Consider the following 24844-nt stretch of genomic DNA (forward strand, 5'->3'; position numbering starts at 1 on the left):
ATTAAATTCCAGGATGCCTCACCAGATGGATCACCATCAATAAAAGTCGGGGTGGGGGGCGGGGGGTATGGGGGAGGGGAATTGGGGGGTTGAGGCTAGAGATGGAGTGACGGTGAATGTACAGGGATTATTGAAGATGTATAAATATAATTAATGTAGGGTCGGGTCTGCCCAGTTACCATTTTAGAACGGTGGGGAGGGAGAAAAGAGAGAGTAGGAGGTAGGAAAGAGGAGAAGAGGAAGGAAGAGGGGTAGAAGAGGGAGAAGGAAGGTGTAGGGTGGAGGGAGGAGAGGATGTAGATAAGAGAAGGAGAGGAAGGTTTGGATAGTAAAAGAAGGTAGAAGAGGGGAGTGTTAAAAAGGGGGGTGGTGACTGGGCAGGCCCGACTAAATGTATATAACTGTACATTGAATGAATTGTTTGACATGATTGTAAAAATAAAACTTTTTTACTAAAAAAATAAAATAAAAAGGAGGTCCTAACCAGGGGTGGGTTCTATTTACTTTTACTACCAGTTCGCAACAGGAGTGCGTGCCTTTGCTTTGCTCAGGCATGCACGCTTCTACGCATGCACAGATAGTAAATTATGACGTCTGGGCAGGTGGGAAGAGCCTCCCGCCGCTTTTACTACCAGTTACAAAGAACCGGACAGAACCAGGAGCAACCCACCACTGGTCCTAAGCCACTACGTAGGGCTTTAGTCAGATCCCATTTGGAATATAATGTCCATTTCTTTTTCCATACTTTGCATAAATTCCTTGTCTTTTAGCATTGATTTGATGTCCATTTTCTCTTTTGTCCTTTCCACTTAACTCCAATTGGGTTATGATCTGCCCAAATGCTTGCTTCTGTTTCTATTTCTTGCACATTTGACTTGAACTCCGGTGACATCCACATCATATCTATTCTTGACCAGGACATATATCTACTTGAATAAAATGAGTATTGATCTCTTTTAGGATTTATTTCTCCCCATACATCTTGAATACCTATTTCTTCTGCCATTTTAAAGAACGTTTTTGGAAGCGTTTTTCTAGGAGGAAGAGAGAGCAGAACGAGAAGGTGCAAAGACAAAAGAACAGAGAGAAATAAAAGCAACCAGAACAATAACACCTACTATCTACAAGTAAAACTATGGAAGACGAAATTAAATTATTGTCGATCAATAAAATGGACTGAATTCTCCTATGAAAAGGAAAAGGACTTTTAACAAATTAGGAAAGTTAAAATTAGATTTTATTTGTCTTCAAGAGGTTCACATAAAAAACCACCACAATAAATTATTGGAATATCCTAAAATTGGGAAACTATACTCATTAGCACAACAAAAGAAAAGAGCCGTGGTTTTATATATTAAAGAAACAATAAAAGCAAGACAAATTTTTGAAGATGAAGAGGGGAGAATATTGATGGTGGAGGTAACAATGAATTATAAACAAATACTTTTGGTAGCAATATATGCACCAAATCATAAACAAGAAAATTTTTACAGTTATTGTTTTTGAGCCAGGTTTCATGTAATCTATTTTCCCACCCAGATGTAAAACCTTGCTTTTCTCCACATCAAATTACACTTTGTTGGATTCAACCTTGTCTCAGTTGGATCTGAAAGGCACAATATTTGTACACATAAACATCTATAGACATGGTGGGTCAGAGGTTAGAATGCAGTACCAAAAGCGAATTGCCCATAGTCAGTTCAATCCTGACCAGTTCATGGTTAATTCAGCCTTTAATCTTTGTCAGGTCAGTAAAATGAGGACCCAGATTGCTGTGGACAATATGCTGACTTTGTAAACTGCTCAAAGACCGCTATAAAGCTTTGTGGACTGGTATATAAATCTAAACTGGAGTTGCTATTGCTATATGCTTTATCCTGAGCGTGGATCCTTTTATGAGAAGTAAGATTACTATTATGAGCAAAAGTCTTTCCACATTCTATGCATTTATATGGCTTCTCTCCTGTGTGGATTCTGTTATGAGAAGTAAGAGCATTGCTGTTAGTAAACGTCTTTCCACACTCCATGCATTTAAATGGTTTCTCTTCCGAGTGGATCATCTTATGGGAAATAAGATTACCTCTTTGAGCAAAGGTCTTTCCACATTCCATGCATTTATATGGCTTTTCGCCTGTGTGGATCATCTTATGGGAAACAAGATTACATCTTCGAGCAAAGGTCCTTCCACACTCCATGCATTTAAATGGCTTTTCCCCTGTGTGGATCTTTTTGTGGATAGTAAGTCTATTGCTTAGAGTAAAGGTCTTTCCACACTCTGTGCATTTATATGGTTTCTCTCCTGTGTGGATTGTTTTGTGGTTTCTAAGTCCATTGCTATGAGTAAAGGTTTTCCCACACTCCATGCATTTATATGATTTCTTTTTATGGGAAATAAGATTACTACCACTTCTGAACCTATTATCATACTCTCTACATTTGTTTTGGGTTAAATAGTGTTCGTCTACATGTAATTTAGCTTTGATTAGCTTCACACTTTTCCCAATATATTTTTTCCTTATTTTCTCTTGTTGGGCAAGAAAGTCTTGCGTCGGAGCATCAGTAGAATATGAGCTTTCCTGATTCCAATTATTTGACTGTTTTTTCTCATGGCTTTCAAATTCCATTCGAAATCCAAACTTCTCCGTTCTATCTTTAGCATTGATCCCTTGGAACAGTTCACAGGAATCTTGATTCTCCTGCCCGTTATTACCTTCAAAGGAAAAGAAAATTGAAAACGATGACAAAGTTAGAGAAAAAGATCAAACTGTAGAAAGTCAATGAATTTTCTTCTGAATTTTTCCAAAATTCTGTTAGGTTGTATGTTTGCATGCTTACAGTGGTGTGATATAGACATGATGATTTCTATATTCAAGGGTCATAAACGCTTTGAAAATAACTAGAAAATAACTATTCCTTATAATTATCTAATTATCTATATACATGCAAATCTCACTCAGTTTTGAGTTAAGGAATAATCAAGGGGAAACCTCCAAGGAGGACTTGGGAGAAAACGTAAGATTTATTGGGGTGTTTTAATTTCAGTAGAGACCTGTGAGAACTGAAACAATTTTGAAACAATCTCCTTCCCTGGTGTACCTTGGAGCAGCTATTTTCTGTCCGGCAGGCAGGATTCCCACTCGGTCCGTTCCTTGATCTCAGTGATGAGATTTTGGAGCGAAATCCCTTGCTTGAAGCCTCCCATTGGCTTGTAAATGCTGTTTGCGTGGAGACTGGAAAGGTTGGAAGGTTTCAAGAATGGGTATTTCGCTGTCCCAAAGCCTTATTACCTTGTAAGGGCTCTTTGGCCGGATCTGGGACAGGTTTCAGTTCATAGAAAATGGAGGCCCAAGCTACTTTAGTACAAGATCACACAAGACAAGTAGTGCAAGATCTCAAGTGATCACTGATTACACGTGAACTTGCACTGCAGTATTTCTGGCCTGTGTTCTTTACAAACTGAGGACCACATGAGATCCAGCGGCAAAGTCTTTGAAAACGAAGAGGCCTTTCCCTCTGTTTGCAGAGGACTTGCTTGGATATCGTGCAGGCCTTGGTTAGCAGAGAACAGACGCCTAAAGTAGTATAGTGCGAAATCACGTGAGATCGCTAGCATGAGATTTCGTGCTACTGATCTCATATATCTCTCACTACTTTTGGCCTCTGTTTTTTGCAAATGCAACGAAGCAGGCAAAGGACCTGGCGTCTTGCTACACCATCGCAATGTAAGTCTCAGTGGGGTGGAGGTATAGATAGCGCAAACGTTGCAGCACCTCTGCTGTCATTCGTAAGTGTGAAAAACAGCTGTTGTGCTACAACATTCATAATTTCAGGACTGGGTCTTAAGTACTTGAGGGAGGGCTAGGTCGTAACTTTGAACAGTCACTTAGTGAATTGTCGTAACTAGGGGATTACCTGTACTGTAGGATGCTGAGTCACACTGCATCAGGCCTTGATTCATGAATTGGATTGGGAGAATGCTTTTCACAGAAAGCATCTAAGCAAAGAGATCTTTCCTTCCTTGGAATATGAGAAGGCAAGATCCTTTCCTTCTCCCTCCAAGAAGCCGATATGTGATTAGTGACTTTTTAATAAAAAAACTAACTATAATCTGTCTTCTTGAACTCTCTGATTGCGGACTAGTAAACCTACCCAGGGAGACCACATTCCTATGATTTTCAAGCATAACTTCTGAATGCATCGCTTTCTGGTCAGGATCCAGCTGAGACCATTCCTCCTCAGAAAAATACACAGCCACCTCCTCGAAGGACACAAGAGTCTCCTGAACATGGAAAAAAGAACAGAACAGGAGGATTTGCAATATCTGATCATCTTAATCAATTATTTAGACAAGAGGATGAAAGGGGAACTCATCAAATTTGCAGACAAGACCAAATTGACAGGAATAACAACACTCCAGAAGATAAGCTTGAGATATAGAAGAATCGACAGATTGGCAGCCATCTAACAAAATGAAAATCAATGGTGAGAAATGTTAGATGCTACATTTAGGAAACAAAAACTAAATACACAGGCACAGAATAGGTGATACCTGGCTCAACAGTAGAAAGTGCAACTGGGATCTTGAAGTCCTAGTGGACAATCACTTAAACAAGAGTCAGCAGTATGCTACATTTGCCAAAAAAAACCACTCAATCAGAGGCTGCATAGGAGAGGAGTAGAATCAAGATCACATGCCTTGGTAAAATCATACTTGGAATATTGCATCCTGTTTTGGTTCCAGATTTAAAAAAGATTTTGAGACTCTAGAAAAAGTACAGAAGAAAGCAACCAAAATGATTAGGGTCCTGGAGGCTAAAACATCTAAAGAACGGTTACTGGAATTGGGTATACGTATGAAAAGAAGAACTAGGGGTGACATGATAGCAGTGTTGCAAGATCTAAGGGGCAGCCACAAAGAAGAGGAGGCCAACCTATTCTCCAAAGCACCTGAAGGTGGGACAAGAAGCAATGGATGGAAACTAATTGAGGAGAGAATTAACGTACAACTAACAAGAAATTTCCTGACAGTGAGAACAATTAATCAGCGGAATGACTTGCCTCTAGAAGTTGTGGATGTTCCAACACTGGAGGTGTTGATGAAGCCATTTATCTGAAATGTTATAGGGCTTCCTATCTGAGCAGGGGGTTGGACTAGAAGACCTCCAAGATCCCTGCCAAATCAATTATTCTGTCCCATTGTTCCCAAATTCCCAAAGGAAAGATATGCACTAACTAACCAAGTCCTATTTTTAGGTGAGGAAATGGACAATTCTCAAAATTTCTTTAACTGAAGAAATATTTGGGGCAAATTACGCATTGCCAAATAGAACTGAAACCTGAACTGTTTCTTCTGGGGATTACTAAAGGAAAATATCCTAAAAAGATTAAATATTTGATCATTCATATTATTATAGCAGAGAAAATTGTACTCGCACAAGCCTGGAAAATGTCCACTACACCGACAGATTGAGTAATAATCTGGAAAATTTTTGAATGTGCAGAAATGGACAAACTTACTATACAATTAAATAATAAGGAAGACTCACAATATTACTCAACTTGGGAAAACTGGTATCAATGGATAGAAAATAAAAATAGGAAATCTATAGATCAAAAGAAGACATAAATTGCGTTTACATATATTTGATCAGGAAGGAATATCTAAGAATATATGAATAGTTAAGATTTGTGTACTGTTAGAATGACGTTGAATTGTACAACTATCATGGACATATTTTCGTTACAGGTGTATTTGTATTTTAATATTTTAAATTTTAATAAAGATTTTTTTGAAAATTAAAAGAAAAAAGAAAAGAGATAACAAAGAAGAGATAATTCTCTATGAAGATCATTTCTCAGCCTTTCCAAAATGGGAATGTTTGATCTCCTAATCCAGGAACAAATCAGAAGATAGGAAATTATTTTGTAGCCCAAAGTACTGCCATTACATGCTCTATATGGTCTTTGGATTTTAAAATTCTGCTTTATTTTTTAATGTGATTTGCTTATTTTTTGAACTACTGGTTATGAACAAAGCTTTTTTTTAAAATGGTAATGTGGCAATGTCAACATTTATTTTTCATTAGCCTTGGAGAATTCCAAGTCAAAGAATGACAAAAAGAATGGGTCCCTAGCACTCACTACTACAGTGATAAATTTATCCTATTTCTTGAAGGACTTGTTAAAAAATTACTCCTTGTAAACTCATAGATGGAGGAGTACCTAGCAGAACCAGTTAACCTGTGGTCTTTAAAAAAAAAATTTCCTAAACAGAATCGGAGGGTAAATTGACAAACCATTGTGTCCCAGTAATAGTCTACTAAGCTAAGCGGACTGACAGCAACTTGAACCTGTTATTATGCATTCCATGCCATGTGGAACACAAAAATAATCCAGTTGATACAAGAGGGGAAACAGAAGGAGAGAGTACTCTGACCCCTGTTTCACTTCCTGAAGTAGAATACAAATCTAATTAACTTTTCACTTTCTTACTTGAATTGGAAGTTCAACCACTGCTTGAGCTTCATCGTAAAAAGCAGAAAACTTCATTCTTTGTTTCTCTGTAAGGATAAAATAATTTCAAAATTCATATTGAACAAAATAAGAGGAGGTATACTACAGAAGAGAAGAAGCTAAGGCAGATGGGATCTCTCCAGGTAATTGGAGGATCTTGGATTACCTCCTGCAGTTTTCCAACTTTGATCTTCCCAAGGGATCCTCCTGAAAATTAGCTTCTGAATGGGATTTGATGGATTCTTCTTTCCCTCAGGATCTCTGATCTCCAAAGTGCAGCACTTCAAATAGGAGGAAGGAAAAAAGAAGCAGAATTAATGTACATCACTCGACATAAAGTGGATTCTTATAGTCAGAACACAACCTCAAAGCCCCCAATATCCATCAGTGTGGTTGAGTGAGAAAACAATGGCACAATCTACAAGAATTGGTGGGACATTGCCACATATTATGAATTATTATGGAGGGGTAAAGCATTCAAACACATTTTTTATTCTCTTTTGAGTCCCTGGATTAAAGTGTCTCACCTGCAACTCGACCTGCTCCTTCTGCTCCTCCACCTGGCTCAGGAGGAAGCCTTCAGCCAGGGCCACCGCCTGGGAGCTGGTCTCTGCTCCACATTCCCGCACCCAGCCCTCCATCTCTGGGGGCAGGACAGCCAGGAGCTGCTCCAGAACCACCAGGTCCAGCATCTGGGCTTTGGTGTGCTTTTCTGGTCTCAGCCATCGCCTACAAATGTCATGGAGTCGGCTGCAAAGTTCTCGGGGACCCTCAGCCTCCCGGTATTGGATGATGGTCCAGGGCTGAACTTCTGAAGGAAGGATGGTTTCCCCTTCCAGGATCTTCTGCCCAGTCCTTGTCCAGAGCTTTCCAGGTTGAGCAGCTGAAGGGCTTTTTCCGGCTCCCTCCTTTCCCAAAAGTTGTGTCTCCATCCTTTCTCTCTCCTGCAGAGCAACTCCAAATGGCTCCAAGGACTCTTCTGGGTCTCCAGATGCCTTTTCCTTCACAGGAGCATTTTTGGTGCTGCAGGACTCTGATCCCTCCAAGTTATTCCGCTCTTTTTTACCTAAAGAGAAAAGTTATTCTGCTCTTTTTTTTTTCCTCCAAGAGAAAATTTTGCCTTACAAAGATTTCAAATGGCTTCGAATTTCTGTATCTGATGAAAGAAAAATAAACGCCATAAATTAGAAAGTGGAAGTTAGACACTGAACAACCTTCACCCAATCTGCCCGGAGCCCCAAACAGCTCATCCCAGCGCAGGGCCGGGAAGTAGGCAGCTGGAGAGCGCCTCCCCCCGCTTCTCTCCCCCTCTGGACACAGGATGGGGCCCTCGGGGAGCCTGGTGCGAATCCTGCCTCCTCCTCGCCCGGCTTCTCTCCTCTCCTGCTGGGCCTCCGCAAGGCCGACCCGACCCTCCCCCCCGGCCTTTTCCTCTGACACGGGGAGGGAAGGGAATCCCATATTCCCCGCCGTCTTCCAGGTGCTCCCGCTTTCCCCTGCATGGAGAGGACGGCTGGGAAGCATGGGACCCGGGAAGAACCCCCCCTTACTCACCTGGGCACGTCTGGACCGCCTCCCCCTCAGGAGACTCTCCCGCAGCCTCTCCGCGTCTTGCGGAACCCCAGGGGTTAAAGAGAGCGAGTGCGGCTTCCTAGAGAGGCAAAGCTCTATGATGTCACTTCCTTCGCAGCCTCCTCGGGAAAAGCAGCCGTGACTTCCGCCTTCCAGTGGTCCAATGGGGAAGCCTCTAGAGTTCCCTTCTCTTGGCAGAAAGCGCCCCCTAGTGGATTTTGCGTAAATTTACAGGATTACCTGAAAAACGCGGGAAGAGGAACGTATCGGAGGGAAGGGCAGGGATGATGGTCATGGGAGTAGGAGGAATGCCTCCATGCCCAAGAAAAGCTTTGTTTTAGGCCACTTTCTCCATCTCCCTCTCCTTTCCTATCTAGGCACCGTCTGTGGACAAGGAAAACAAAATCTCTCTGGAGGATTTAAACTTGAGGCCCTCAGAAACAGCCGCCCTGAAGGCTCAGCAGAGATTGGAGGAGGCCTCAAAAGGGTCCAAATCCTGTCAGAAACAGCCAGGCTGACAGAATTGAAGGACTCTGGGAAACACAGCCTGTGTCTTGTGGTTGTTGAGAGCTTTGGTCATAAGTGGAGGAAGAGCGTCCTAGAGCGGCAATAGTTTGTGACGTCACTCCTGTCGCCGCCTCCTCTGGAAAGACAGCTGTGACGTTCGTCCTCCAGGGGACCAATCAGGAACCGCCTGGCGTTACCTTCTCTTAGCAGAGGCTCCCCCTGGTGGATTAGGGGCAAAGTGCCAGGATTGTAGAAAGGGCGGGAAATAGGAGCGCGCCTGAAGGGAAGGGAGACGGCAGAGATAATGGACATGGGACTAAGGGGAAAAGCCCCTCACAATTCCTCCTTGCCCAAGAAAAGCTTTGTGGTCTCCAGAGGCAGCAATTTCTCCCTCTCCCTCTCCTTTCCTTTCTAGGCGCCGTCTGTGGAGATGGAGAAAAATCTCTGGAGGATTTGAACTTTGGAGGATTTGAAAGGGCCGTGGTGGCTCAGGCTGTAAGATAGCCTGTTATTAAAACACAGCAGCCTGCAATTACTGCAGGCTCGAATCCCACCAGGCCCAAGGTTGACTCAGCCTTCCATCCTTTATAAGGTAGGTAAAATGAGGACCCAGATTGTTGGGGGGACAATAAGTTGACTTTGTAAATATACAAATAGAATGAGACTATTGCCTTATACACTGTAAGCCGCCCTGAGTCTTCGGAGAATGGCGGGATATATATATATATATATATATAAACTCACTTCCCTCAGGAACAGCTGCCCTGAAGGCTGGGCAGAGATTGGAGGAGGCCTCAAAAGGGTCCAAATCTTGCCAGAAGCAGCCGGGAACGATCAGGAAAATCTCTAGGAAGCCCAGCCTGTGTCTTGCGGTTGTTGAGAACTCTGGCCCTGTGTCAAGCAGGAGCAGCCCAGCTGGGCGGTGGAGAGCAGTGCTGTCAAGAGGACCAAGAGCCCTCAGGAGTTGCTCATGCCAGTTGTTGTGCATTGAGTTGGAGTGGGAGATGACACCAGTGGCTGCAAGTGATGAGTGTGTCGAAAGCGAAAACCAGGACTCACTCATCCTCCATGTTTTGGAAGGGAGATAAAAATAAATCCAGCAGTATCTTGTTGCCACCATGCAAACCTCATCACGGGCAATAGCAGCTGCGCCTTCCCCCTTCCAAAACATGCCTAACCTAACCCTAACCCAAACACTAAGTACAAGCTTGATGGACATTATCTTACAGATGACCCCCACCCTGTCAAGGACCTTGGAGTTTTCATATCAAATGATCTAAGGGCCAAAGCCCATTGCAACTATATAGCAAAAAAGGCTCTAAGAGTTGTAAACCTAATTCTGCATACCTTCTTTTCCAAAAACTCTACACTACTAACCAGAGCGTTCAAAACATTTGCCAGACCCATTCTTGAATATAGCTCATCTGTCTGGAACCCATACCACATCTCTGACATTAATACAATTGAACGAGTCCAAAAATATTTTACAAGAAGAGTTCTCCGCTCCTCTGTAAACAATAAAGTACCATATTCCACCAGACTTGAAATCCTGGGATTAGAGAATTTAGAACTCAGCCGACTCTGACAAGACCTGTGTTTAACACACAGAATCATCTATTGCAATGTCCTTCCTGTTAAGGACTTCTTAAGCTTCAATAGCAATAATACAAGAGCAAACAACAGATTCAAACTTAATGTCAACCGCTTCAATCTTGATTGCAGAAAATATGACTTCAGTAACAGAGTTGTTAATGCTTGGAATACGCTACCTGACTCAGTGGTCTCCAACTCCTAAAAGCTTTAACCAAAAACTGTCTACCATTGACCTCACCCCATTCCTAAGAGGACTATAAGGGGTGTGCATAAGTGCACAAAAGTACCTACCGTTCCTGTCCTATTGTTTCCTTTCAATATATGTTCCTGTATATAATGTTGTGACAAATAAATAAAATAAAAAAATAAAAAATAAATGCCAGGATGTGATCTGAATAAGACCCGGCTTGACCTTCTATTGAAATGCCTCCTGGCTCTTTCCCAAAAGAAGGGTGGCTGTTCGCAATGTTTCACCGCATTAGGCTTATGCCTATATATTAATAGAAACTGGTGTCAAGATTTTAATATAATTTACAAATTCTGTGACAACAATTTAGAGACTCTAATTATCAACTGCAAACCTTACTATTCGCCTCGTGAATTTTCCTCATTTCTTCTAATTGCTGTTTATGTCCCACCACAAGCCTGTGTAAACAAGGCATTACGAACTCTAGCTGACCAAATCATGGAGGCTGAAGCCAAACACCCTGATTCACTGGCCATTGTTTTGGGAGATCTAAACAAGGCAAACTTAAGGAAAGAGCTACCAAAATACTTTCAGCATGTCAATTGTCCCACCAGAGGCAAGAATACTCTAGACCACTGCTACACAACACTAAAAGATGCCTATCGGTCTTTACCATGTGCAGCTGTAGGACACTCTGATCATTGCATGATTCACCTTGTACCTGCTTACAGGCAAAGACTTAAAGCCACAAAACCAATAATTAAATCAGTGAAAACCTGGACGGAGGAATCAGAATTAAAGCTACAGGCATGTTTTGACTGCACTGATTGGAATATTTTTAAAGATACCTCTGCAGACCTGGATGAACTCACAGATACTGTAAGATCATATGTCAGCTCCTGTGAAGACCTATGTGTACCTACAAGGAACTTGCGAATACACAGTAACAAGAAACCTTGGTTTACACCTAAACTTAAGCAGCTACGACATTCCAAAGAGGAAGCCTACAGAAAAGGTGATAAAATGCTGTACAATTGGGCGAGAAATGCACTAACAAGGGAGATAAGAGCAGCAAAAAGAAGCTACTCTGAAAAGCTAAAGAATCAGTTTTCAGCAAATGAACCAGCAAATGTGGAAAACTCTTAAAAATATCACCGGCTATGGCAAACCTCCTTCCCAGGCTGAAGGTAATCAACAACTGGCAGATGACCTGAATGAGTTTTACTGCAGGTTTGAAAGGAAACTACAGCCACCTATCTCCACAACCCCCATCTCAGACACACCAACAACAGCCAAGCCTCCTACAACTGACCCCATTCCATTGGGTTCACAACCCCTAGTGATCACAGAAAAGGAAGTGCAGGGCCTATTTCACAGACAAAAGCCAGGAAAAGCTCCAGGCCCAGACAAGATAACTCCTTCTTGCTTAAAAGTCTTTGCTGACCAATTGGCCCCCATCTTCACCCATATTTTCAATAAATCACTAGAGATGTGCTATGTTCCTTATCATCCTAGTGCCGAAGAAGCCCACCATCAAGGAACTGAATGACTACAGACCAGTTGCTTTAACATCTGTAGTCATGAAAACCTTTGAAAGGCTAGGGCTTTCCTACTTGAAAACCATCACAGATGCACTGTTAGACCCCTTGCAATTTGCATACTGAGCAAATAGATCAACAGATGATGCTGTTAATATGGGTCTGCACTACAGCTTACAACATCTTGAGTCTCCAAAGACCTATGCAAGGGTCCTCTTTGTAGACTTTAGTTCAGCATTCAATACCATCATTCCAGACACTCTTCTAACTAAGCTAAACCAGCTACAGGTACCGGAACAGACTTGTAAGTGGATCACAAGCTTCCTAACAAACAGGAAGCAGCAGGTGAAGCTAAGCAAGATCACATCAAATACCTGTACAATTAGCACAGGGACCCCCCAAGGCTGTGTGCTCTCCCCACTTCTCTTCTCTCTGTATACCAATGACTGCATCTCCAATGATCCATTTGTTAAGCTACTGAAGTTCGCAGATGACACAACAGTAATTGGTCTCATTCGAGACAATGACGAATCCGCATATAGACGAGAGGTCGAACGACTAGCTTTGTGGTGCAACCAAAACAATCTGGAACTGAACACACTCAAAACCATAGAAATGGTGGTAGACTTTAGGAGAAACCCTTCCATACTTTCACCTCTCACAATACTTGACAACACAGTATCAACAGTAGAAACCTTCAAATTTCTGGGTTCTATCATATCGCAAGATCTCAAATGGACAGCTAACATCAAAAACATCATTAAAAAAGGACAACAAAGAATGTTCTTTCTGCGCCAACTCAGTAAGTCAAACTGCCCAAGGAGCTGCTGATCCAATTCTACAGAGGAATTATTGAGTCTGTCATTTGCACCTCTATAACTGTCTGGTTCGGTTCTGCAATCCAACAAGAAAAACACAGACTTCAGAGGATAATTAGAACTGCAGAAAAAATAATTGCTACCAACCTGCCTTCCATTGAGGACCTGTATACTGCACGAATCAAGAAGAGGGCTGTGAAAATATTTGCAGATCCCTCGCATCCTGGACATAAACTGTTTCAACTCCTACCCTCAAAACGACGCTATAGAGCACTGCACACCAGAACAACTAGACACAAGAATAGATTTTTCCCAAAGGCCATCACTCTGCTAAACAAATAATTCCCTCAACACTGTCAGACTATTTACTGAATCTGCACTACTATTAATTGTTTCATAGTTCCCATCACCAATCTCTTTCCACTTATGACTGTATGACTATAACTTGTTGCTGTCAATCCTTATGATTTATATTGATATATTATTTATTTATTTATTTATTTATTTTATTTGATTTTTATACCGCCCTTCTCCCGAAGGACTCAGGGCGGTGTACAGGCATAATAAAACCGACAATACAATATACAAATTTAAAATACGATTTAAAAAACTTATTTTAAATTAGCCCAATAATTAAAATTTACCATACTAAGAAAACCCCGTTTAAAATTAATGAATTTAAACATTAAAATCCCAATTTAAGCCAGCCCTGCGCGGATAAAAAGATGAGTCTTGAGTTCGCGACGAAATGTCCGAAGGTCGGGTATTTGGCGAAACCCGGGAAGTTCGTTCCAGAGTGGGAGCCCCACAGAGAAGGCCCTTCCTGGGGCCGCCAGCCGACATTGTTTGGCGGACGGCACCCTGAGAAGTCCCTCTCTATGGGAGCGACGGGTCGGTGGGAGGCGTGTGGTAACAGCAGGCGGTCCCGTAAGTACCCAGGTCCTAAGCCATGGAGCGATTTAAAGGTCATAACCAACACCTTAAAGTGCACCGGAAGGCCACAGGTAGCCAGTGCAGTCTGCGCAGGAGCGGTGTTACATGGGAGCTACGCGTAGCTCCTCTATAACCCGCAGCTGCATTCTGACTAACTGAAGCCTCCGAGCGCACTTCAAGGGGAGCCCCATGTAGAGAGCATTACAGTAATCCAAGCGAGAGGTAACGAGCGCATGAGTGACTGTGCATAAGGCATCCCGATCCAGGAAGGGGCGAACTGCGAACCAGGCGAACCTGGTGGAAGGCCCTCCTGAGACGGCCGTCAAATGGTCTTCAAACGACAGCCGATCATCCAGGAGGACACCCAAGTTGCGCACCCTATCCTTTGGGGCCAATAACTCGCCTCCAACAGCCAGCCGCGGCTGCAGCTGACTGAATCGGGTGCCGGCATCCACAGCCACTCCGTCTTGGAGGATTAAGCTTGAGCCTGTTTCTCCCCATCCAGACCCGTACAGCTTCCAAACACGGGACAGCACTGACAACTTCATTGGGGTGGTCTGGGGTGGAAAAGTACAGCTGAGTGTCGTCAGCGTACTGCTGGTATCTCACCCCAAAACCACTGATGATCTCACCCAACGGCTTCATGTAGATGTTGAACAGCAGGGGCGAGAGAATCGACCCCTGTGGGACCCCACAAGTGAGGCCCCTCGCGGTCGACCTCTGCCCCCCTGTCAACACCGTCTGCGGCCGGTCAGAGAGATAGGAGGAGAACCACCGATATACGGTGCCTCCCACTCCCAATCCCCCCAACCGGCGCAGCAGGATACCATGATCGATGGTATCGAACGCCGCTGAGAGGTCTAATAGGACCAGGGCAGAGGAATATCCCCTGTCCCTGGCCCTGGCCCATATTGACCATCAATTGTGTTGTAAATGTTGTACCTTGATGGAGGTATCTTTTCTTTTATGTACACTGAGAGCATATGCACCAAGACAAATTCCTTGTGTGTCCAATCACACTTGGCGAATAAAAATTCTATTCTATTCTATTCCCCCCATCCTGTCTCTCCCCTCTCCATCCCTGGGAACTGCAGGGAAGAGGAAGGGCCATCAAGGGGATGCTGTGTCAAGATATTCCAAGGGAAAGGATGAAATGGGCCCACTATCTAAGCCCAGGCGCTGATGCTGACTTGGAAGGAATGGCTTTTACATTTGCACACCATGTCTCCTGAGAGGTTTCATGGAAAAGCAGGACAGTCCCCCATCCTTAGCTGCACAGCGTCGTCACCTTGCCCCCTTTCTCCTGTGCTTCAGCCCAGGCTAGCCCTCCATCCAGGTTCAAAGGGGATGGGAGAGTTGGGACAAATCTGCAAGAAACAGACTCTTGCTTCCACGCTGGGTTCTCAAAACTGCAACCGCTTTACTTTTCCTTCCCCTTGATTCTGAGGTGAGGGATGAAAAACCCCATTGTTCCCAGCTGCTGTCCCACCGTCTGTCTTTGCTTAAACAGTGTGTGTGCAGTGGACCTGGAGAACCAGGTTAGATGAAGGGGGGGGGGGGCGTGATGCTATCCCTGCTCGACTACACCTTGCAGCAGCAGCACCACCAATAGAGGAAGACAGAGATGCCGGGTTGGTGGAGACAATGTGATCCGGCCTGCTGGACACACCACGCAGCCACCTGTCCCATAACAGCTGCAGGCAATCAAAAGTGGACAGAGTAGCAGGCGGCTCCGCACCGTGTCCAGCAGACTGGATCACATGCCTCCTCCAAACCCATGCTTCTGCTGGTGTTGCTGCCATGAGATGCGGCACACTCCACATGCAAAGACAGATGGTGGGAAAGATCGTGTGCCTCACCCCCACAACTCAACCTCTATTTGCTGCTTGGAGGGACTAGGGTACGTAGGCTAAAGGTGCTTCTGAACACCATTGGCCTCTGCAGGTGCGGTCACCACCTCCTGTGCTGGCCATGCCCCTTCTCCCTTCCACTGATGACGCTCTGAACTAGGGATTACTTTGCAGATAGGGCTCAAGTTACGAGCACCATGAAAAATCATGTTACGGCTTATTTTTCGGGTAAGTCTTATTTTGAGGAAAACACCGTAGTAAACACACTGTTAATTAATTGTCTAAGTTACCTTTATCGTTTTTTCTAGCCTCTGGCACACCATAAAAATAAAAATATAAGATCCTAATTCCAGAAAAATATATTTTGCCCATGCATTTACTCAGCTACTGTTTATTCTGGCTTTGGAAAATAAATTGACCTCCTCCTCTTTGTGGCAGCCTCTCAAGTACTGGAACATTGCTAACATGCCACTCCTAATTCTTCTTTTCTCTAGACAAGCCAAATCCAAATCCTGCAACAGTTCTTCAAATGTTTTGGTCTTCAGGTCTTTAATCATCTTAACTGCTCTTCTTCGCACCTTTTCCAAAGTCTAAAAATATTTTTCGTAGTGTAATGACCAAAACTGGATACAGTATTCAACGTGTGGTCTTATTAAGGCTTTATAAAACATTACTAATACTCCATCTGTTTTTGATTCTATGCCTCTAATGTTTATACAACCAAGGAGTGTATTTGATTTTTTGGCGGCGGCTGCATACAGGTGACTCATATTTAAGTGATCATCCATTCGGACTCCCAAGGTCCCTCACAGTTACTGTATTTGAGATAGGTTTCATGTAATCTGTTTTTCCCGGCCAGGTTTGAAACTTTACATTTCTTCACATTAAATTTCACCTTGTTAGATTCTACCTTGTCTCATTTTGATCAGAAAGGCACAATATGCATATACATAAAAAGCTATAGTGCGTCAGAGATTAGAATGCAGTACTATAAGCTAATTGCCCACAGCCAGGAGTTTGATCTGAACGGCTCATAGTTTATTTAACTTTTAATCTTTTTCAGGTCGGTAAAATGAGAACCCAGATTGCTGGGGTCAATATGCTGACTTTGTAAACTGCTCAAAGGCTGCTATAAAGCTTTGTGGACTGGTATGTAAGTCTAAAGTAGAATTGCTAATGCTACATACTTTCTCCTGAGCATGGATCCTTTTATGAGAAGTAAGATGACAATTTTGAACAAAGCTCTCTCCACACTCCATGCATTTAAATGGTTTTTCTCCTGAGTGGATCTTTTTATGAGAAGCAAGATAACTGCATCGAGCAAAGGTCTTTCCACATTCCACGCATTTAAATGCCTTCTTCTCTGTGTGGATCATCTTATGAGAAATAAGATTACCTCTTCGAGGAAATGTCTTTCCACACTCCATGCATTTATACGGTTTCTCCCCTGTGTGGATCATTTTATGAGAAGTAAGAGCACTGCTCTTGGTAAACGTCTTTCCACACGCCATGCATTTAAATGGTTTCTCTTCTGAATGGATCTTTTTATGGGAAGCAAGATAACTGCCTTGAGCAAAGGTCTTTCCACACTCCATACATTTAAATGGCTTCTCCCCTGTGTGGATCATCTTATGGGAAATAAGATTACCTCTTCGAGGAAAGGTCTTCCCACACTCCATACATTTATACGGCTTCTCTCCTGTGTGGATCTTTTTATGGGAAGTAAGAGCACTGCTCTTAGTAAACATCTTTCCACACTCCATGCATTTAAATGGTTTTTCTTCTGAATGGATCTTTTTATGGGAAGCAAGATAACTGCCTTGAGCAAAGGTCTTTCCACACTCCATACATTTAAATGGCTTCTCCCCTGTGTGGATCATTTTATGGGAAATAAGATTACCTCTTCGAGGAAAGGTCTTTCCACACTCCATGCATTTATACGATTTCTCCCCTGTGTGGATCTTTTTATGAGAAGCAAGATAACTGCGTTGAGCAAAGGTCTTTCCACACTCCATGCATTTGTACGGCTTCTCCCCTGTGTGGATCATCGTATGGGAAATAAGATGACTTCTTCGTGGAAAGGTCTTTCCACACTCCATGCATTTATACGGCTTCTCCCCTGTGTGGATCATCTTATGGGATTTAAGATTACCTCCTTGAGCAAAGGTCTTTCCACATTCCATGCATTTAAATGGCTTTTCCCCTGTGTGGATCATTTTATGAGAAGTAAGAGCATTGCGTTGCGCAAAGGTCTTTCCACACTCCATGCATTTATATGGTTTCTCTCCTGCTGCTTGGAGGGTCTGGGTTGTGTGGGCTACAGGTGCTTCTGAACACCGTTTCTCTACAGCATGAATCCTTTCATGGGAAGTAAGATTCCTGCTTGTTCTAAAATGTTTTCCAAATTCCATACATTTATCAGGATCCTTTTTCGTGTGGATCACTTTTTGAGACGTAAGGAAGTTATTTCCAAGAGAAAGAATGAATGTACCATTGTAATTTTGTCCGTTTTGTCTTATAGCATCTTCTCCTTTGTTTTGTGTTAAATGATGTCCGTTTACATGTAATTTATCTTTGATCAGCTGCACACTTTCCCCAATATATTTTTTCCTTATTTTCTCTTGTTGGGCAAGAAAGTCTTGCATCGGAGCATTAGTGGAAGATGAGCTATCCTGATTCCAATTATTTGACTGGTTTCTCTCATGGCTTTCTAATTCCATTTGAATTCCAAAGTTCTCCATTTCAACTTTAGTATTGATCACTTGGAACAATCCACAGGAATCTTGATTCTCCTGCCCATTATTACCTTCAAAGGAAAAGAGAAATGATAACACGGTTACAGTAAAAGATCAAAATGTAGAAAGTTAACGAATATTCTTCTGAATTTTTCAAAAATTCCATTATGTTGTATTCTGTATTCTTACAATGGTGTGATGTAGACATGATGATTTCTGTATTCATGAGTCATGAAAGCTTTGAAAATACCTACAAAATATCTTTCTTTACAATCTATATATATATATATATATATATATATATATATATATATATTTGTTTTCTGAGGTTTTCACGGGTGTTTGTATATAGGTCTTTGGTTGCTCGGGTTTTCTCCCGTGTAAAATTGGAAGTGTCTTGGCGACGTTCCGACGAAGTCTCATTCGTCATCTTCAGGCTTCAACCGTGCTTCTGGGAGCAATGTGTGATGCAGCTGTTTCTTCCTTTTAACTGCTAGTGGGGGTTTGAACTGATTGGGTGGGAGCTTGGCTGTGCTCTGATTGGATGGGGGTTTTTCTGTGCTCTGATTGGCTGGGGGTGTGTCCTGTGTTGGTGGGGGCTTGGTTGTGCTCAGTCTAGTCTGTGCTGCAGGGGGATTTGAGCTGGTGAGCTGCATAGCTGTTGTTTGGCTTTGTGGTCGTGCTACATCTTCATAGTGGGTGTCAGTCTGCTGCATAAGGATTGGAGGGGTTTGAAATGGCTAATGTTGCAGCTGCGGTCTGGCTTCTGGTCCTTGGTCGTGCTTCATGATCAGTGTGGGTTTGGGTCTGCTTTCTGGGTGGATGTGCGGTGGTGACATCCTGTGTGGACCTTGTGAGTGTGGGTCTGGTGTCATTCCTCGTGTTAGGGACTCGTTTGTCAATAAGGCGGGTTTCAAATGGCTGGTAGGGAGGTGTCATCTCGTTTGTTCATGCTGTGTGGGCGTTTTTCTATCTCAATGGCTTCTCTGATTATTCTGTTGTTAAAGTGTTCGGTTTTGGTGATAGTTCTGGTCTTTTTAAAGTCAATATCATGTCCTGTGACTTTAAAGTGTTGGACCAGGGAAGAAGTTGGTTACTCTTTTTTGAATGAGTTCTTGTTTTGAATGAGAACTCATTCAAAAAAGAGGAACCAACTTCTTCCCTGGTACAACACTTTAAAGTCACAGGACATGATATTGACTTTAAAAAGACCAGAACTATCGCCAAAACCGAACACTTTAACAACAGAATAATCAGAGAAGCCATTGAGATAGAAAACGCCCACACAGCATGAACAAACGAGATGACACCTCCGCCTACCAGCCATTTGAAACCCGCCTTATTGACAAACGAGTCCCTAACACGAGGAATGACACCAGACCCACACTCACAAGGTCCACACAGGATGTCACCACCGACATCCACCCAGAAAGCAGACCCAAACCCACACTGATCATGAAGCACCACCAAGGACCAGAAGCCAGACCGCAGCTGCAACATTAGCCATTTCAAACCCTCCAATCCATTCATGCAGCAGACTGACACCCACTATGAAGATGTAGCACCACCACAAAGCCAAACAACAGCTATGCAGCTCACCAGCTCAAATCCCCTGCAGCACAGACTAGACTGAGCACAACCAAGCCCCCACCAACACAGGACACACCCCAGCCAATCAGAGCACAGAAAACCCCATCCAATCAGAGCACAGCCAAGCTCCCACCCAATCAGTTCAAACCCCCACTAGCAGTTAAAAGGAAGAAACAGCTGCGATCACACATTGCTCCCAGAAGCACGAAGCTGAAGCCTGAAGATGACGAATGAGACTTCGTCGAAACGTCGCCAAGACACTTCCAATTTTACACGGAAGAAAACCCGAGCAACCAAAGACATATATATATATATATATATATATATATATATATATATATATATATATATATAAGCAAAAACCACTCATGTATTAATCTCGAAATCTCCAGAAACATAAAGCCTACAAACTTGAAATTTGCCACGTATGTTCCTCTTGCCTTCTAGGTGCTCACTAAGAAAGAATTTTTCAAAATGATCATCAGAGCTTTAATATTTCCTTTATTATTATAACATGCTCTGATGCGATTAAATGTTCTACTTCCCCTCTCAACTTGAAAATAACTGTGGAGAGAATGAAATAGCATTGGACAGGCTTCTGTGGGGCAAGCCTCATGAAGAGAAGGGGCTAGAAAGCCTGAGGGAGAGAATGGGAGAGGAGACGATCTATGGGGCCAAGCCTGAGGGAGAGAAGGGGAGAGGAGAGAATCTATGGGGCAAGTCTGAGGGAGAGAAGGGGATAGAGAGGAGAGGCTTCTGTGGGGCTAGCCTGAGGGAGAGAAAGGGAGAGGAGAAGCCAATCGTAACTACTCATTAATTTTAAAACTCTTGTCATTCAAAGTCAGATTTCATTTTGGGAGGTTTCAGAGAACAAATGACAACACATTCCTCTCACATGACCTCCAGGGGACACATAAAAGCACTTAATGTCAAATAGGCTTTAAAAATGGTTATCAATAAGAGGTAGAAATTAGATGAAGAAAGAGCACGGTTATGTATACATTAAACATTAATGTTGTTTATAAGTATGCTAATATAATCAATAGGATTACAAATAAACTAACATAATTATAAATATGGTTAGAATCACATAATTATAAATATGGTTAGAATCATCTGTTGTACTACTACTATTGCTATCAGTATATATGTTACGATTTCTTTTCTTTTTTCTTTTGTAAAAGGTATGCCCGAACAATACACTATATTCAAAATGTTAATATATAAATTAAAAAAAACTTGACTGAAAAAAAAGCACACCCCATTCTTTTCAGCCTCTTAAGTTCAAATAGAAATGGGAAAATACAGATAAGAAATGGCACAGGAAGAATCTAGACAAAGAAACATTGGCTATTTCCTTCCTTGGAGTATGAAAAGACCAGATTGTTTCCTTCTTCCTCCCAGGAAATAATATCAGATTAGTGATTTTTTAATAAAAGGCTAACTATAATCTGTATTCTTGAACTCTCGATTGGGAACTAGAAAACTCTTACCCAGAGAGACCACATTCCTATGGTTTTCCAGCATGACTTCCGAATGCAGCGCTTTTTGGTCAGAATCCAGCTGAGACCATTCCTCTTCAGAGAAATACACAGCCACCTCCTCGAAGGACACAAGACTCTCCTGAACACGGAAGAACGAACAGAACAGGAGGATTTGGAATATATGTTCATCTTCATCAAAGATTTAGACAGGAGGATTGAAGGGGAACTCATCAAATTTGCAGACAAGAACCAATTGACAGGAATATCAACACTCCAGAAGATAAGCTAAAGAGATAGAAGGATTGACAGACTGGGTGCCAGCTAACAGATCACAGTAGAAAGTGCAACAGGTATCTTGGATACTTAATGATACATATTACAACAGCAGCGAGAATAATATAAAATAAAAAAATAAAATAAAATGTAAAAATATATATATATATATGCACAAAATTGGAAAAATAATAATATACCAACAGAAGAAAATTTGATAAGAAAAGTTTGAGAGTGCGCGGAGATGGATAAACTCACAAAAGAAATACAAGATAAGGAGCAAACAGAATACTACATGGTATGGGATAAATGGTATGAATGGTTAGAGGAGAAGTATAAAGGGCAAGAAAAGATAAAATGAGGAAGATACAAGAGTTTGAACGTAGTAACAAACATGTAGAAATGGAATTGACACAGAATGTATGATTGTAATTTAGTACATTAATATATTCATATGTATAAATAAATATTAGAACCACATGTATAGATAGTAAATTGAAGTAAGGGAGAAAAATGGATATATAAGAAATGAATGCAGATGTGGAAATGTAAAGAAAAAAACTGTAAAAATTTGTTTTCTTTTAAAAAAATTGTTCAATAAAAATTATTTTTTTAAAAAAGAACGGTTGCTGGGTATGTCTAGTTTAATGAAAAGTGGAACTAGGGGTGACATGGTAGCAGTGTTCAAGGTCTAAGGGGCTGCCACAAGAAGAGGAGGCCAACTTATTCTCCAAAGAACCTGAAAGTGGGACAAGAAGCAATGGATGGAAACTAATCAAGGAGAGAACCAACCTACAACTAGAGAAATTTCCTGACAGTGAGAACAATTAATCAGTGGAATGACTTGCTTCTAGAAGTTGTGGATGCTTCAACACTGGAGATGTTTAAGAAGAAATTGGACAGCCATTTATCTGAAATGTTATAGGGTTTCCTGTCAGATCAGCCCGCTGCAAACTCTCATCTCTCGAGGAGTGCTTGCTGAAGCGGCGTGGGAAACTTCGTCCGGGCTCGAGAGATGAGAGCTTGCAGGGGGCCGATCTGGTGTCCCCAATGGAGAACAAAGTCCGGCTGCTCCCTGGACCAGTCACCGTTTACCACTCTGAATTCCAAGCGGCAGGAGACGAGGATTGCCACCGGCTTGCGCAAATATACCGATGCCGAACGCTGATGCCGTGCAAGTTTAAGTAATGCTTCGCTCCCGCACTTCTTCTGGCCCTTGGTGCTCCGCGCACCTCGGTCTCTCAGGAAGATGCTTGACTTCCTCTCAGCCCCAAGACTGGCCCATGATATGAGAGAGAAAGAGAATCAGAGAGAATCAGAGAGAGAATCAGAATGAGACAGAGAGAGAAAAAGACAAAGAATGAAAGAGACTATGAAGGAGAATGAGAGAGAGAGAATGAGAGATAGAATGAGAGAGTGTGAATCAGAATGAGAGAGAATGAGAGACAGAGAAAGAGAGAATGAGAGAGACAGAATGAAAGAATCAGAGAGAGAATCAGAATGAGAGAGATGGTGGGGGAGAGAGAGAGAGAGAAAGAGAGATGAGAGATAGAATGAGTGGGAGTAAGAGGACAAAAAGAATGAGAGAGAAAGAGTGGGAGAGAGAGGGGAGAGGGGGGGAGGGAGGGAGGGAGAGAGATAGGAGGGAGAGTGCCTGAAGGACCCTATCCCATCACTGGGAGTCCAGGCGCTACAGCAAGCAGCACGCTGGATTTCTATTAGTGGTCCGTGGGATTTAAAATTATGAACTTGGTGGCCCCTGAGGTCCAAAAGGTTGGGGATCCCTGGACTAAAAAACCTCTAAGAATCCTACCAATTCTGAATAACTCTGTTATTCTGTTCCATTATTCCCAAATTCCCAAAGGAAAGGTATGTGCTAACTTAAATGGCTGTACTTCACACAAGTCCTACTTTTTGGTGAGAAAAAGGACAATTCTGAAAAAAATTTTGACTGAAGAAATATTTGGGGCAAGTTTTATCAAGTTGATTGATTCAGTGCTTTTCAGTAAAGTAATCCCACCTCTGGATCAACCGATTTATCACTCTATCATTTATTGATCTAGTAGTCTGAGCCAATGGATGAATGAGAGAAACAAAGAAGAGAAAATTCTCTGTGGTCATTTCTGTCTTTGCGAAGTGGAAATGTTTGAGCTCCTGATCCAGGCACAAATCAGAGGATTGGAAATTATTTTGTACCCAAAGTACTGCAATTACATGCTCTATGTGGCCATTCTCTTTTGATTTTAAAATTCTGCTTTATTTTTTAATATGATTTGACTGGTCATGACCGAGGCTTTTCAAACGTGTTAATGTGGCAATGTGATTATTTAGTTATTTTTCATTAGCCTTGCAGAATTCCAAGTCAAAGAATTACAAATAAAAAATGGGTCTCTAGTAGTCACTACTACAGTGATACATTTATTCCTATTAGTTGAAGGACTTGTTAAAAAATAACTTCTTGTAAATTCATCGTTGGAGGAGTACCTAGCAGAACCAGTTAACCTGTGGTCTTTAAAAAAACATTTCCTAAACAGAATCTGAAGGTGGCTCAGGGGCTAAGACAGCTGAGCTTGTCGATTGAAAGGTTGGCAGTTCGGTGGTTCGAATCCCTAGTGCTGCCGTGTAACAGGGTGAGTTCCCGTTACTAGTCCCAGCTTCTGCCAACCTAGCAGTTTCAAAAGCACATAAAAATGCAAGTAGAAAAAATAGGGACCACCTTTGGTGGGAAGGTAACAGCATTCCGTGCGCCTTTGCCGTTGAGTCATGTCGGCCACATGACCACGGAGACGTCTTTCGACAGCGCTGGCTCTTCGGCTTTGAAACGGAGATGAGCACCACCCCCTAGAGTCGGCAATGACTAGCACGTATGTGCAAGGGGAACTTTTACCTTTAAACAGAATCTGAGGGTAGAAATGACAAACCATTGTGTCCCAGTAATAGTCTACAGAGGAGGTTAAGGTGGCTGACAGCAACTTGAATCTGCTATTATGCTGTCCATGTCGCACAGGATCACAAAAATAATCCAGTCCAAACAAGGGAGGGAAATAGAAAGAGAACAAACTCTGCACACCCGCTTCACATCCTGAAGAAAAGGAGAAAACAAGACTAATAATGTTTCCCTTTCTTACTTGATTTGGAGGTTCAATCACAGTTTGAGCTCCATCGTAAAAAGCAGAAAACTTCATTCTTTGTTTCTCTGTAAAAATAAAATAATTTCAAAATGGATATTTAACAAAATAAGAGGAGTTATT

General features: G+C 42.3%; 2 protein-coding genes across 3 annotated transcripts in view; both read right to left on the reverse strand.

Moving 5' to 3' along the window:
* Nucleotides 1-1219: 1219 nt before the first annotated feature.
* LOC131192749 (putative zinc finger protein 735) lies at nt 1220-8157 on the reverse strand. 2 transcript variants are annotated; one of them, XM_058172235.1, is made up of 6 exons: nt 8068-8157; nt 7041-7669; nt 6680-6794; nt 6493-6560; nt 4150-4279; nt 1220-2710 (listed from the first exon to the last, which is right to left on the reverse strand). In XM_058172235.1, exons 2-6 carry the CDS (start codon nt 7443-7445, stop codon nt 1749-1751), a joined length of 1680 nt encoding a protein of 559 aa, XP_058028218.1. In that variant the 5' UTR covers nt 7446-7669; nt 8068-8157; the 3' UTR covers nt 1220-1748. The 2 variants fall into 2 exon arrangements, with proteins under 2 accessions (XP_058028218.1, XP_058028220.1); XM_058172237.1 differs by lacking the exon at nt 8068-8157 and having other exon boundaries at nt 7041-7721.
* Nucleotides 8158-16527: 8370 nt separating this feature from the next.
* The window catches only part of LOC131189474 (zinc finger protein 91-like), a 47901-nt gene continuing 39584 nt past the window's right edge, over nt 16528-24844 (reverse strand). The window contains 1 exon segment of the mRNA XM_058165547.1: nt 16528-17761. Coding sequence (XP_058021530.1) covers nt 16606-17761 — 1156 coding nt within the window. The 3' untranslated portion in view covers nt 16528-16605.

Source organism: Ahaetulla prasina, chromosome 2, assembly GCF_028640845.1.
Source record: "Ahaetulla prasina isolate Xishuangbanna chromosome 2, ASM2864084v1, whole genome shotgun sequence".
In the NCBI taxonomy this organism is placed as follows: domain Eukaryota; kingdom Metazoa; phylum Chordata; class Lepidosauria; order Squamata; family Colubridae; genus Ahaetulla; species Ahaetulla prasina.